Here is a 15,709-nt window from a genome sequence, read left to right as displayed (position 1 = left end):
GCTCTTCCCCCTTCCCCTCCCCGGTCATGCGCATGCTTTGCCTGCCTGACAAGCTGTCAGAGTATAAATAGCATGTGCATGGTCCGGGCTTCTCAGTTCCTTCTCTACAAACAGACAGGTGTTATATCCAAAGCAGAGGGGAGGAGGACGGGTAGTGGAGCAGCTACAGGGACACTCATCTCAAAAAATGTCAGCTACTGCATAGGTGAGTAACCTTCTCTCCTTCTTTGAGAGACATCCCTGTGGGTGTTCCACTCAGGTGGAGTGTCTATACGCAGTGTCCCTTAGGACGGCAGGGGCTTTGGATTAGGTTGGAAGGCTGCAGCCAGAACAGTGTTGCCCAATCTAGTGTCAGCTGCAGTGTCCTGTAAGAGGGCACAGTGTCGTGCAAACGTGAGATTTGATGTCCATGTGGTTGCCTTGCATATGTCGACAAGGGGAACGCTGCATAGGAACCCTGTAGACGTGGAGATGGAACGTGTAGAATGTGCTCTGATGGAGTCAGGAGGCTGGACTTGTTTGACCTGGTAGCACAAGCGTATTTAGTCAGCTCTCCATTTAGATAATTTCTGCTTGGAGATGGCACTTCCCTGAGATAGTGGCAAAGAGACAAAGAGCTTAGGAGTCCTTCTGAATGGCTTAGTTCTATGGAGATAGAATGACAGCGCCCTGCACATGTCTAGTGTATGCATGGCAAATTCAAACCATTGGCATGTGGTTTTGGGAAGAATGTTGGTAAGTGAATGGAGTCATTTAGATGGAAGGAAGAATGGACTTTGGGTAGAAATTTAGGGTGTGTGCGAAGCATGACTTTCTCTCAAGAAGTGGTGGTATATGGAGGGTGTGCCACGAGCTGAGTTTTCTCACCCTTCTAGCAGAGGTGATTGTGACCAGGAAAACTCTTTCCATGGAGAGGGGTAAGAAACAGCATGTGGCCAAAGGCTCAAAGGATTTGTGCATGAGTGTATTAAGGACAAGATCTAGATCCCAAGGATGTATTGGTGGTCTGATATTGGGATATTATGCCTGGATGCCCTTCATAAATCTTTTGGTGATTGGATGTGCCAATACGGTGGCATTATCTACCTTTTTGTGGAATGTGATGATGGCAGCGAGATGGACCTTGATGGAGTTAGTCGAGAGGCCTGTGGATTTAAGTTCCAGTAAATAATCAAGGATTGAGTGGAGAGGCACAAAGGTTGGGTAAGTATGTTTTGCGTGCACCAAGCGGCATGCCTCTTCCATTTTTGGAGGTAGGTAGTGCGTGTGGTTAGTGTCCTGCTGTGCAGGAGGACTGTGAGCACTGGTTCTGAGCACACTAGCAGGGGCTTTTGTGCATTTCAAAGCAGCAGTGCAGCAGGGATCCTGGGGTCAGAGTTATACATAGTTACATAGCTACTTAGTTTCAGTTAACATACAGATAGTTAGTTAGTATCGTTCTTCTTCCTGTGTATTTAAAAAACCCCTCTGTTTCAACATGCCGCACTCTCCCAGTTTCAAGAAGTGTTCCTTTTGTAAAGAAGGTATCCCTGTATCTGATGGCCACTCTCAGTGTGTCAGATGTTTGGGGGAGTTCTCAAAAATGCACTCACGGTCAAAAATTAAAAGCGCGGACTCGGAAGAACAGGGGATGCGTCTGAAGCTGTCACTGCTCCAAGAACCTCAGACTTGCATCGGACCTTGGACAAAACTCTGCAGAGTCTCAGCAAAAAACCTCCAAGTCCAGGAAAAGACAATCCTGTGCTTCCCCAGGCAGAGGGAAGAAGCACAGACTTTCAGTTTCTTCAGTGTTAGCCACTCCACGGCTGAGCACTTTTGACTCTGCAGGCACCTCCAGTACCAACAGTGAGTCAGCCACTTTAAAAGGTGCTGAGGCAAAGTGCTTTAAGCTGCCCACCTCTCTGAATGCACCCATGGTCCCTCAGTGACTCCGGTGCCCACCTCAGGCTTGCCGCAGCCTATTCAACCAGCAGAAGCGGCACTTCCCTTGGATCCTGCTGCTCCACTTGAGCCTTTGAAGCTGTATAAGCTGCCTGCCTGCTCAGCAAGGCAGCAACAAACAGCTGTGACTCACATGGCACCAGCACTCTCCTCAGCTTTCACGGTGCCAGCTCACCACAGCACGGCAACACAGTCCCTCTCTGCACCAGAAGACATGCTGCAGCTTGGCTCTGCACAGCCCCAGTTCCACAGTCCAGGGTCTCTTTTTGGGGGGGGGGGGTGATTTTTCACCAAAGCCACAAGCACAATACTGCCAGTCTGCTGCGACCCCTCCCCACCTTTCTGGTGAGGAGAAAGATAACTTGGAGAACAACGACTTTTCTCCATCCTATTACTCACCTGAGTAAAGGGACCCACTCTGGCAAAATACGCCTGCCACGCAATACCCGTGGTATACCCACCCCTGGCTGGCACCACCTATACCATTCCCCGGCTACCTGCCATACTGGGGTAACTGGGAACACTATGGAGAACAGCATACTAATCATCTTCAGCGCGACTGGCAGTGGTATTGGCATATTTAAGGAAGCAGAACATGATCATTTTCCCATATCTGGACGATTTTCTGCTGAAGTCTCCAACCCATTTTCAGGGTATATCTACACTTGCTCCCTAGTTTGAGCTACGGATGCAAATGTAGCCAACTGAAATTGCTAATCAAGCGGGGATTTAAATATCCTGCGCTTCATTAGCCCAAGCGTTATTCCGCTCAACAGCTGATTTGAACCAGGAAGTGGGCTCCAGGACACATTAGTTCAAATCAAACCCCTTGTTTCAAACTAACGTTACTCCTCCATTTTTTGAGAAATTATGGAGATTATGGGATTATATTTAAATCCCCGCTTCATTAGCAATTTCGGTCGGCTACATTTCCATCCCTAGCTCAAACTAGGCAGCAAGTGTAGACACCCTCATGCTCTTCATGCAACATCGATGACCAGGGCTTGACAAACTGTGGCAAGAGCTACTCACTAGCCCCGCACTGCACATGCACCAGACTGGTACCGTGCACGCGCGCAGCGCCGGTAAAAGGGGCGCACGGAGCAACCGGCTGAAATCTACTCACCACGGTTGAGTAGAAACAGAGGTTTGTCGAGCACTGTGGATGAAGATGCAGTGCTTCCAAAAGTTGGGCCTTCAAATAAACAAGAGACAAGTCAACATTAACACCTACCCAAAAAATCCACTTCATAGGTGCCTTTCTTGACTCTACTACTGGCCAAGCCTCACTGCCACAGGAAAGATTGAGAGCAATCTGCAGTCTCATACACACCATTCACATCAACCCACAGGTCACAGCTCGCGACTGCCTCCAGCCACTGGGACACACGGTAGCCTCCAACGTTGTCCCCAATGCCTGTCTGCACATGAGATGCCTTCAAACCTGGCTAGCTTCGGTATACAAACCAAAATGGCACAAGCTTCTCACAATGCCTTCTACAGTCAAAGACTCACTGTGGTGGACCATTCCACTACACATATGTGAAGAGGTTCCATTTCAACAAGAAACCCCCAAATCAGCATCACAACAGATGCATCCCTCACAGGTTGGGGAGCACGCATAGGAGAAACCACAACACAGGGACTATGGTCCACTTCCGAACAACCCTCCATATCAACCCCCTCAAGCTCAGAGCTATACGCTACGCCTGCCTCCATTTCCTCCCTGTCACCAAAGGCTGCAGAATAAGGCTCATGACAGACAATGTAGCATGCATGTTCTATGTGAACAGGCAGGCTACGTCTACACTGGCCCCTAATTCCGGAAAAGTCATGCCAAGCAGGTAAGTCAGAATAGGGAAATCCGCGAGGGATTTAAATATCCCCCGCGGATTTAAATAAACATGTCCACCGCTTTTTTTCCGGCTTGGGGAAAAGCCGGAAAAAAGCGTCTAGACTGGCGCGATCCTCCGGAATAAAGCCCTTTTCCGGAGGATGTCTTATTCCTACTTTCCCAAGCTGGGAAAAAAGCGGCGGACATGTTTATTTAAAGCCACGGGGGATATTTAAATCCCCCGCGGATTTCCCTATTCTGACTTACCTGCTTTGCATGACTTTTCCGGAATTAGGGGCCAGTGTAGACATAGCCGCAGGGTGGGGTGCATTCCCACTCCCACTGCACGAAGGCCATCAAACTCTGGAATTGGTGCCTCAAGCACAACATCACCATGCGGACAACCTCAGTCATTGCTTCCCTATACAAGATAAGTGGGAGTTGGACAATTCCGTCCCACACACCATTTTCCAGTGCTGGGGGTTTCCCCAACTCGACCTATTCATAACAGCCCATAACAAAAAATGCCCCAGAGTTCTGTTCCAGAGGGATCCCACTCCAGGGGGAGATGCCTTTTCACTCCCATGGACCAACCTGGTTTTTTATGCTTTCCCACCCATACCCATACTCAACAGGGTAATACAGAACAGACAATTCACATGTCATCTTAATAGCACCGGCATGGCCCAGGCAGCCATGGTATCCCTTCCTGATGGGAATGTCGAACATTTCCCCCATCGCCCTCCACTCCAGTCCAATCTCCTATCTCAATGCAATGGCCAGATTCTTCGCCCCAACATAGGCTGTCTCCACTTCAGAGCCTAGCTACTCAATGGTTCTCCGTTGACCCTGGGCTCCATGTTGTGCTGCCGATTTGAAATGCCACACCAAGCTGGGATCAGCTGGGAACTCCTCAGCTGATCCCAGGTTCTGCAGAAATGCCATGCTGGAACCCGGGCTCAGCTGTACGGCACTGTCGCTTTGAAGTACCCCTTCTTCCACCCATTTGCTGCCTCTATCTGATAGAGGCAGCAAGGGGGGGGAGCAACTAGATGACATCTAGTCTTAACATCCCTACTTTGTACCTCGGCTCTCACACTTACAGAGAAAGCTTGTAGCCAAGCCTAGAGTCAACTAACTACAGATTAACTAGGTACCAGAACTACAAGTTATTTACGGGTTCACACAGGCAACATACTTACCAATATGTGTTACAATCTGTGGTTCCAAAAGGTGACAGAGCTGTAGCGATCTGTCAGCACTAACTGGCTTTTAGGGTAAGCCCAGGCTGCTTTTCTTTAGAAACAGTTTCTTGCAATTTCAACCAGAAAGGACACTGTCTTAATGACCTAATCACATGTATCCTACTTCAGAAGACTTTCAAATCTGCACTTGAAAGGGAATCCTCTGAACTGGCATTCATGCTAAAATTCGACACTCTCCGCAGGGGGTTGAACAAAGACCCCAACTACCTTACCCATTACAAAGATAGCTTCCCCAATTATCACCTCTAATACCATTAACTCACAGGCATTCACCTTCCACCTCCCCCCCTCCCCCCGCATCCCCCTTCTGTTCTGAAATGTGATTTGTCCTTTTCATATGTGTTCTTTTTTTTAATTGTATCCTTTGGTATATATGGTTGTGACTATTTTCTTCCACTATTTGACCTGAGGAAGTGGGTCTGGCCCACGAAAGCTCATCACCTAATAAACCATCTTGTAGCCCTGTATTTTGTTTCAGCTACACCAGACTAACACGGCTACATTTTTATTACTTTTCTTTACTTTCTTTTCCTACCTCCAGCTTTAGAGTCCAAACAGCAAAGAGATGAAGAATTTTCCCATCAGCTATTTTTATTTCCTTCTTCCAGAATTCAAGTTGATGGGACAAGCTGACTTGCATGTAGCATCTTCCCCATTGTGCGAGCGCCTTTAACCTAGTCTTTGATGCCCCATTTAATTTTGATAGTTCTTCTGAATGGGTGGGGGAAACTACTTGTCCTCTGCCTGTGTTCCCAAGCCCATAGATAGCATTTTTATTGTTAAAAAGCAAAACTTATAGCCTGGGATTCAGACATTACAGGTGAGGTTAATGCAGGCAGCAACTAACACCCATTTTACAGCTCAAACACAAAATGCATCTTTGCAATTCTAGACTCTAGCTTGACTGATACTAACAATGGCTATTAGCCAGGATGGGTAGGAATAGTGTCCCTAGCCTTGGTTTCTATGGAGGTGGGTGACGGGGAGGGATCACGTGAGGATTCCCTGTTGTGTTCCCACCCTCTGGGGCATCTGGTGTTGGCCACTGTTGGCAGACAGGACACTGGGCTAGATGGACCTTTGATCTGACCCAGTACGGCCGTTCTTATGTTCGCAAGGAAAAAAGGGTTACTTACCTTTCGCTACAGTTGTTCTTCGAGATGTGCTGCTCATGTCCATTCCAATAGGTGTGTGCATGCTATGTGCATTATCGGTGGAAGGCTTTTCCCCCCTATCGGTACCCATCAGGCAGCTATGGAGCTCCCTGAAGAGGCACCTGCATGGCATGGTTTATAGGGTTCAGCTGGCCCTCAACCCCCTCAGTTCCTTCTTGCCAGCTTTCCATCGGGGGAGATGGGTGGGATTTGGAATGAGCACAAGCAACACCTTTCGAAGAACAGTTATAAAAGGCAGGCAACTGTTTTCTCTTCTCCAGGGCTGTGTCTAGACTGCATACCTTTTTTGTAAAAGGGATGCAAATTAGACATATCGCAATTGCAAATGAAGCAGGGATCCTCTTAAAATAAGGGATGAGGGATCTTTCGGAAAAGGCTTTGTTTTCCAAAAGATCCGCATCTAGACTGGTGCTTCTTTCCGGCACAGCTCCAAGCCGGAAAAAGGCAGCAGCCATTTATATACTAATGAAGCAGGGGAGATTTAAATCCTTGCTTCATTTGCAATTGCGACATGTCTAATTTGCATCCCTTTTACGAAAAAGGGATGCAGTCTAGACACAGCCCAGGTGATTGCTCATGTGCATGCCAATAGGTGACATATCACAGTTTACCTGGAGGAGGTGTTGGAGATCACTGCCTAGCCATCTAAAGTCCCACAGGTCGAAGGCTTTGCGGCAGAGGAGCAGCCATGGTAATATGACATGCGTGCGGCTGCGCATGCCAGTCACTGAGTTTGCCCCTATGCTTGCAAGTCCCCATCCCTGACAAGTCCGTGCAGAGAAAGAGAGCCCCATCCCTGCAAAGTCCATGCAGAGAGAGAGCCCCATCCCTGCCAAGCCCGTGCAGAGAGAGAGCGAGCCCCATCCCTGCCAAGCCCGTGCAGAGAGAGAGAGAGAGAGAGAGAGAGAGAGAGCCCCATCCCTGCCAAGCCCGTGCAGAGAGAGAGAGAGAGCCCCATTCCTGCCAAGCCCATGCAGAGAAAGAGAGAGAGCCCCATCCCTGCCAAGCCCGTGCAGAGAGAGAGCCCCATCCCTGCCAAGCCCATGCAGAGAGAGAGAGAGCCCCATTCCTGCCAAGCCCGTGCAGAGAGAGAGCCCCATTCCTGCCAAGCCCGTGCAGAGAGAGAGAGAGAGAGAGCCCCATCCCTGCCAAGCCCGTGCAGAGAGAGAGAGAGCCCCATTCCTGCCAAGCCCGTGCAGAGAGAGAGAGAGCCCCATCCCTGCCAAGCCCGTGCAGAAAGCCCCATCCCTGCCAAGCCCGTGCAGTGAGAGAGAGAGCCCCATCCCTGCCAAGCCCGTGCAGTGAGAGAGAGAGAGAGCCCCATCCCTGCCAAGCCCGTGCAGAGAGAGAGAGAGAGCCCCAACCCTGCCAAGCCCGTGCAGAGAGAGAGAGCCCCATCCCTGCCAAGCCCGTGCAGAGAGCCCCATCCCTGCCAAGCCCGTGCAGTGAGAGAGAGAGAGAGCCCCATCCCTGCCAAGCCCGTGCAGAGAGCCCCATCCCTGCCAAGCCCGTGCAGAAAGCCCCATCCCTGCCAAGCCCGTGCAGAGAGCCCCATCCCTGCCAACTCCATGCAGTGAGAGAGAGAGAGCCCCATCCCTGCCAAGCCCGTGCAGAAAGCCCCATTCCTGCCAAGCCCGTGCAGAGAGCCCCATCCCTGCCAACTCCATGCAGTGAGAGAGAGAGAGCCCCATCCCTGCCAAGCCCGTGCAATGAGAGAGAGAGAGCCCCATCCCTGCCAAGTCCATGCAGTGAGAGAGAGAGAGCCCCAACCCTGCCAAGCCCGTGCAGAGAGCCCCATCCCTGCCAAGCCCGTGCAGAGAGCCCCATCCCTGCCAAGCCCGTGCAGAGAGAGGGCCCCAGCTTCAACCTAGAGCAGAAGAAAAGTTCTGGATCTTCTTGGCTCCTGTAGTATAGAGCTGGTGCCTCCCTATGTAAGGGAAGGAACATGGCTACATGCACAATGGGAAAGATGATGCAAAACATGGGGCATGAGAAGGAGACTCAGTGCCCAGTGAAGACAGGGAATGTCAGCAGCATAGCAGAAAGCCAGTGAGAGCAACAGGGACCTGCAGCTTCTGCACTGAACTGCCTGCTGTACTTGGCAGGGCCCCATTCCGGCAAGCACCTTGAAAGTGGCTTTGGGGCTCTGCGTAGATGCAAGGGTCCAGCCACCTGAAGACACTTCCTCAGGCAGCAGTAACGTGCCTAATACTGGGTGTGGATGGTGCTGATACAGATGTCTTCATGTCTTAGTGCTGACTTCAGGTCACCATATTCTGGAGCATGAGGAGCAGCCCCATTGTCTGAAGACACAGAACCAGGAGCCCCATTCCATGTTGTATATTAATGTTTATTGAATCACTCAGGTAAGAATTCTCTCTATTAAAATCATTTGTGTTCTAAACTGATTATTTACAGACATACTCTCTCCTCTCCCCATAGCTCCCTACATCTCACAATGGTATCTACAGTTATTACACTATGTACCAACATTCATATTTTCAAGCTTTTTATATTAATTATTAATTCCCATTCATTGAGAAGCGAGCGTGCTGGGCGCTCCAACTAGAACTCAAGAAGAAGGGCAGCACATGGGCATGGGGCTGCCAGGCCACAGCAAAGTAGAAAATACAAAACCGAGTCAGTCGAGAGAAGAGGTGTGTGTGCAGCCCTCTGGCTGCCAAAGGGGCAAAAGGAGCGAAGCCAATGCGCTCGGGGTCCTGGAAACCCAGAGGAATCAACGTAGGGAGAAAGGCGCCAACAAGGGATACCTAGTGGCAATCTGGGGTCGCACGGAGGCTGCACATGGTGCTTCTCTGCCCCAGACCTGATCAGCTTCTGAAGAATTTCAAGTCTGTGTGTCTACTTAAGCGCCTACGTTTATAAAGAAAAAGGTCAGAGTGTGACTTCCCAATGTGTGTGGCCACCATGAGCCTGAAGCTGGAGACACAGAAACTGCCAGGTCTCATCCTGCCAGGGGCAGGTACCTCTATTTATCACAAAGAGGGGAGCTTAACTCTGAGATCAGCTGATGCCAATTTATGTCTCAGCACATTTCAGATTCTTGTCCCCTATTCGGATCACAGCTGGAAACGTAATTCTTCCCACCCCAAAGAAAAAGTCACTTCCTGTCTATGAAAGAGGAGGTAAGATGGCAGTACGTTGTGTTTCATGGCAAGGGAAATTACTCCCCAGTGGAAGAGCTATCCATGTCCTGTGGAGACAGACTGGGTGCGTGCAGCAGGAGGGTGTAACCAAGTCTTTAGAGAAGCTATGGCCTGTAGGAACATGGTACATAGCCAAGGCAACCTAAGGAAACTAAACTCCCTGAGGCTTTTGACACAACAACTGTGGAGACAGGAAGGCCGGGAAGAGCCTCCCGGAGTTAATTATGACTCTCCCATCTGTCCCCAAAGGCATGCTTATTAAAGGCTTTTGTAAAACACAAATGAACCCTCAATCCCATGAAGGTAATGGACACTAGCATGCCAGAGAAGGAAGGCTGGAGAGAGCAGAAGGGGCATGTCTGAACATGAGAACTGACTCAGTCAGACAACTGTTAAAAGTAGGTCCCGGACATAGCAAGAGGGAGTTGGGATCCAACAGCCGTTTGGGGACAGGTTGGAGCAATGTATGCGATGAACGTTTCCCTTCTCACAGTGACTAAGCTGGGAATGTCGTACTCTGGTTAGTGTATTAGATGGGTCACTATGGAGATGTTAATTTCTTTTCGCAGAGTTTTTAAATGACTCCTTTTTTTGTTATATGGATAAACCTCCCCCATCCCTGGGGAACCGAGAACACTGCCATCTCCTAGGAGATGTATCGAATGGTACCTCTAGCCCATCTCACACCTGGCCAAGACACGCACACACAAGTGTAGGCTCTTTGACTCATGTTGCTATCACGCTCTGGCAGGCAAATTCCAGGGGAGAAGCTGATGGATCCACCAGGAGGCAAGAGTTTGTAGGGAGGGGTGGTCACAGAAGCAAACACGTGCCTTCAGGTTAACGTAAGCCCCAGACAAACAAGAGAACTCCCCTCCTCCCCAACTGACCTAATGCTGTGAGCATGCAATGATTTGTCAAAACAGCTGAGGAAAGACGTGAGACCGGAGAGGGAGTTTGTGTGAAGGAGAGGGTTGTGACGTGGGATGTGGGAAGGAGGGTGCAGAGGATTTGGGTGGTGACCTGGGGTAGGGCACTGGGGTGCAGGGTCTGGGTAAAGGAGGATTCTGGCCTGGGAGAGGGGTACAGGAGGGGCTGCATGGTCTGGGAGGGAGATGGGTGTGGGAAGGGGTGGGATGTCAGAGGGAGACTCTGGATGGGAGGTGCTTACTTATGTAGTTCCCGGACAGCAGTGCTCTTGGGCAGGCTTCCCTGCCTGCCAGCAGCCCCAGACCACTCAAAGCAGCTGACTGTTCCACATGGCTCTCTGTGCTGTAGTGAGAAGTGTCGCATGCTGCTCACACCTCCAGCAAAATCTCTGGAAACTGGCCAGCAGAAGCTGAGAAATGGTGCTGCACTGCCCCTGCGCCCAGCAAAATCTCTCAGCTCCCATTGGCAAGTTTCCAGCCAACAGGAGCTGGTGGTGTGGGCAGCACAGAGAGCCTCAGGAGCAGCCAGCTGCTTTGAGCAGCGTGGTTCTGTGCTGCAGGGGCAAGCAATGGGCTGGATTAAAAGGCTTGGCGGGATGGATCTTGCCTGCCCTTGCACTAGGGAGAAGCTGTCTGACACAGGGACTGCTTGGTCTGGGGGATTCGTGATGACAGTGTCCAAGGGAGGCTCATCCAAGTGAAATCCCATCTTAGAAACACAAAACTAACATTCCCCTGAAGCATGGCAATGCTTGGTCATTATGAGGTTATTCTCAGATCCAGCTCAGAGAAGCAGAATGGCTGTGAGCCAGAGGGAGGAATAGGTACAAGGCCTTCACTTGTTTTGCTGGGGCCAGACAGCATGTAACCAGAGAGGGCTAGACACAGATCTGTTAGAAGCACGTCGGTAAGGCCATCTGCTGAACTCTGGCTGGGGGAAGTGAGCACAGCTGTACAGATGGCAATAGGCTGGTGCCTGCTTACACTAGGGCTGGGCTGAGCCTACTGGGTCAACAACTGGAACGGCTGAGCACGTTAGTACAATACAAGACACACGCAGGGAGGGAGACCAGACCCCTGGCCCATGAGACTCTTCCCATTTCTCACCCCTACAGTACAGCTGCCACCTTCCCAGGGTGCTGTGGGAGATGCTCTTCTGCTCCGGCCAGGGCACCGGTGGCTAGCACAGCCACCGTGTTACTCCTTGGGCTGGACACTGGAGGTGCACACTCTCCAGCAGGAATCATCATTCCCACAGTCCCAGCTAGTCCCAAGAGCACTCCCATGTACTGCCCAGAATGCCATGGCTGCAGGAGGCTGGGCTGCTGGTGGTTACGCAAGGCTCGGGGCAGCAGTCCCAGCACTAGCCTCTCCCATCCCAGGTGCTAGTACAAAAGGAGGCTCGAGGCTCACAGGAAGCCACATACAGTCTTTAGCTTTGTTCTGAAGCGCTGGGTTATCCAGCCCCTCGCAGCTCCGTGTGGAAGCTCGGCACTTTCCCAGTGTGTGAGAAGAGGCCGCCTGGGCTTGCTCTCTCTGACACTGCTTTGTGGAAACTGCTTTAGGAAAGTTCATTTGTAAAAAGGAAAAAACCCCGTAAAAATATTCTCTGAGTGAGACACAAGGACGTTTGTACTTTGCGTATTCTTGGCCACCTCCCCGTGTGTTACATGCCAGCCCCCCGGAGCGTCTGGTTCCAAAGGCAGCAAAACACCGTGTGTAGCTCTGATGCTCCTGCGAGCTGCACGATCCACCGCTGTTCAGCCTCCCAAGAGCCCGGCAGTCTGTGTATCTGGGTCACAAGTCAGTGACTTTGTTCTCCACAGCAGCTGCAATCTGCTGCAGTCGGTATCCCAGCTGCATCTTCTGGGCTGTTGGGTCTTCTTCCAAGGCTGTGATGATCTGCAACAAGACTCACTGGCAACCTCCCTCATGCACAGAAACCATTAGCAGCAGATTCCCCTGGCTGAGGGCAAGCCTGAGCTGTGGGTACTGGGATCCACAGGGACAGTCTGTTTCAGAGGGACCCTGTGCAGTCTTGCTAGCCCAGTGCTGGAACCCTGTGAAGACCCTACGTTTTCCTCTGTGCCACCAGCTACTCTTCCCTCCAAACAACGTGCAGACCTTTCATTGCTTTGGGGGGAGGGTTATGATCATTGTGTTTACCTGAAGAAAAAATGTTACGGAAAAACCAAGAAAGGTGCCAAAGGCCAAAACCCAATCAAACTAGCTAAGTGACAGCAGCGCAGTCACTTTGCACGTGATTCCCTCTGCTGTATGTTTTGTCACTGTGGTCATGTTGGTTCCAGCACAGTAGTGAGACAAGGGGAGAAGTAACATCTTTTACTGCCCCAGCTTCTGATTGACGAGGGACAAGGGTTTGTGCTTAAGCTCCCCAAACAGAATCTAGTCCTATAAAAGATGTTACCTCTCACCTTGTGTCTCTAGCATCATTTCCTTAACCAGTCAGAGGCGTGGAAATGCATACATCTTACACTGCAAATGTACGGAAGTTATTATTCTCATTAAGTATGAAGAAATGCAAGTGTCATTATAACAAAACAGCCTTAACTCTTCCCCAAGGTAGCCAATATTCTTACATCAGTCATCTCAAATAACACAAAGCAACCTTTAGAAAACAAATCAATATGGAAACATTAAATAGTCTCAGATGCAAGTCCTCATGCATAATTTTCACCATAAAAATCTATATTGTACACTCTACCTACTGAAATACACAAAAACTGCAATCTCAAATCCTTCTACTGTTAATTGGGAAATATTTTAACTGACCCTATTGCCCTTTTAAGGTATCTTTGAAATTGAAATATTTAGATACAAAACAAACAAACAAACAAACAAACAAACCTCATACAAATCACCACTGCCCCAGAACAAGAAAAAACACCGGGATAAAATCTCAGAGCTCCAGGTGCAAGTGAAGGCTCTTCCGTTGTGACAAAATTGACATTTCTTTCTATTTGATGAGGCCAGCTCATCTGGCCCAGTTTTAAACGTGCACAGGCACTGCTGTCGCACCCTCTCGTCTAGGAGCCAACCTCATTTTCAAAAGGGATTTAGACATTGATGGGGTTTAGGCTCTTCTGACCGTGGTATTTGGGCTCTTCAGTCAGTACTGCCTAGTTACCTTTCATAACCTGTGCCTACCTGCTAGGTCAGTGGTCCCCAACGCGAGGCAGGTGCCTGCTGGGGCACTGATGTGCGCCTGCCGAGTGACCAGGGCCGGACCAAGCCATTCTTGCGCCCTGAGCCCTGGGCACGTGGCACATGCGCGGCCCCTGTGCCCTGCGCCTGGCAGTCCCAAAAGGCTGGGGACCACTGTGCTAGGTGGTCAGTGTAACCTTTGCGACGACCGTCAGTGCTAATTTGGCTGTTCACAGCTCCACTAAGAGAGCAGACGAGGTGACCGCATGCTGGGCAAGCGTAAGCTGCTAATGGCTCAGAGGGATGGATGGGAAATCACGCACTGAGGCTGGAGCCAGTAAGTGGGAGCAGCACTCACCTGGTCGTAGTATTTGTTGATGTATTTGTAGAGCTCATGCAGGGCCACCATGGAATTGAGTTCACCTGAGTAACTCTGTGGTAACAGAATAAACATCTCATTAGCCACCAGGATTATTCATCCAAGTCCTGCTGCCCTGGGACCTCGGGGCAATGCTTGCGAGAGCCTCTCAACCCAGCGTGGGAGCAGCGGCAGAAGGGATTTCGAGATTTCTCCTAGCAGGTAACAGGGGCGTGGATCGGCCATGCTGAAGAGGAAAGGGAGCAGCGATCCACTTGCTCCAGCACTCAGAAGCCTTTGCTACGTGAATCTTTCCCCCTAGAACTCTTCATTGGTGCTAGCGAGGGTGTCGGGGCTAGCACAGACACAGCACTAGCAGGCAGGTTGTAACCATCATGGGCCAGGTCATGATGAAGTGGTTAAAATGCTCGGTCCCTGCCAGCACTTAGCCGGGGATTCCAGTGGGGCAGTGATAGATATCCTGGGGAAAGCTACGGCAGACCCTGCGTCAGGCTGGCAGATTACACACCCTGAAGGAGCCAGTGTAGTGCTCTAGTTTTTGAAAGAAGTTAGTTATTTACCCTTGAGAGCTCAGCCAGGGCAGAGTTCATTTCCTGGTCGCTGGCGGAGATGGTCTGGCGAATGTCCGCATAGTACCTATGCAACGGGAGCACAGGGCCTGTTAACGCAGGCTCTGCTGCTTCCTCCCTACCAAGCAACCCAGCCACCACACCTGCTCACCCAGGCTTTACCTTTCTACCATCTGCTTGTAGCGAGGAATGTCCCGGGCATAGAGCAGCTTGTTGATTGGCGAGTCCTTTAAAAGGCAGAAACAGACTGACAGGTTATGGGAACCAAGACCAGGGAGAGAAAACACAACCGCCAGATTCCCACGGGGACAGGCAGCCTCCCTCCCTCCCCTGCTCTCCGAGGTGGGGAGAAGCAGCCTTTCCCCACAAGGTGCATGCAGGACAGTCCATCCCCTCTTGCAAGAGCCCCAGGTCACTGGCTATGCAAACATTTCCCAACAGAAGCACAGATTAGGGACTGTTCCCTGCCCCCGTCAGAGTGGGGAGTAGGTGCCAGAAAGAACAGCCATCCCAGGGCGTCACCACTCTGTTTCTCTCAGTAGGAGGCCTGCAGACAGGGAGCCCCAGGACATGGCACCTGGAGAAAGCTGGAGGCAGTACTGTCTGTCCAGCGGAGGCAGTGTGCTGGCGAGGAAGCCATGACCTCACACTGTCCATGAACACGGACTCAGGGTTTACATCTAGCTTGGTCTCCACCAAAAGAAGGAGACCCGGCCATAGTCCCAATCCCGATTATAGAGGAGGGATTGGCAAAAGAGCCTCCGGGGGCTGGATCCGGCCCACCCAGTGAGCTGATCTGGCCTGTGGGTGCCCTGCCGCTCCCCCCGACCCAGGCCAATCAGGCCTTGGGGGCAGGGGGAACGCGTGAAGTCTCCTCCCGCCCTGCAAGTGGCTCAGGAATTGAAGTCAATTGCCAGCTGCTGCTCAGCTGGTAGCTGCCTAAGACACTCCCTTGATGGGTGGGGGAAGGGAGTGAGAAACGTCACATGCTCCCCCTCCCCAGGTCCTAACTGACCTGGCCCAAGCGCACAAAGTTTAGAACAGCTGGTGGTTTTCTCGGGGGAGGGGAGGACAAAGACTTTGCGTGCTCCCTCGCCCCTAGACCAATCAGGTTCTGGGGGTGGGGAAGCACGAAAGTGTTCTGGCCCTGCCCCTTGTGCCTGAGGTCCCGCCCCTGCTAGGGAAGCCTGGACCCACTTCAAAAATTTCTGAAGTGGGCCCCCCGTCAAAAATGATTGCCCACCCATTATAGAGCAACAGGCCCCGGAGAACACATCCTGTCCTT

At 51.1% G+C, this 15,709-nt stretch overlaps 1 protein-coding gene and 1 long non-coding RNA gene across 3 annotated transcripts in view; one reads left to right on the top strand and one right to left on the bottom strand.

The window, feature by feature from the left end:
- The first annotated feature begins 83 nt into the window (after positions 1–83).
- LOC149523835 (uncharacterized) lies at positions 84–8,701 on the top strand. The gene is made up of 2 exons (XR_016350472.1): positions 84–205; positions 8,469–8,701. It is a non-coding gene; the product is annotated as an uncharacterized LOC149523835 (long non-coding RNA).
- PLXNB1 (plexin B1) overlaps positions 2,841–15,709 on the bottom strand; it is a 206,191-nt gene continuing 193,322 nt past the window's right edge. Inside the window, exons 37-40 of one of the 2 annotated variants that reach the window (XM_089781349.1) lie at positions 14,587–14,651; positions 14,416–14,491; positions 13,835–13,909; positions 2,841–3,136 (exon numbers count right to left, since the gene is read on the bottom strand). In XM_089781349.1, the coding sequence (XP_089637475.1) occupies positions 2,966–3,136; positions 13,835–13,909; positions 14,416–14,491; positions 14,587–14,651 (387 nt within the window). In that variant the 3' untranslated portion in view covers positions 2,841–2,965. Of the gene's footprint in view, positions 3,137–8,549; positions 12,214–13,834; positions 13,910–14,415; positions 14,492–14,586; positions 14,652–15,709 lie in introns of those variants that run through there. The other variant, XM_089781350.1, reaches the window with a different exon arrangement.

Source organism: Pelodiscus sinensis, chromosome 11, assembly GCF_052426305.1.
Source record: "Pelodiscus sinensis isolate ZL-2025 chromosome 11, ASM5242630v1, whole genome shotgun sequence".
Lineage (NCBI taxonomy): Eukaryota > Metazoa > Chordata > Testudines > Trionychidae > Pelodiscus > Pelodiscus sinensis.
The sequence above is the reverse complement of the archived record's forward strand: the minus strand, read 5'-3'. Positions and strand labels throughout refer to the sequence as shown.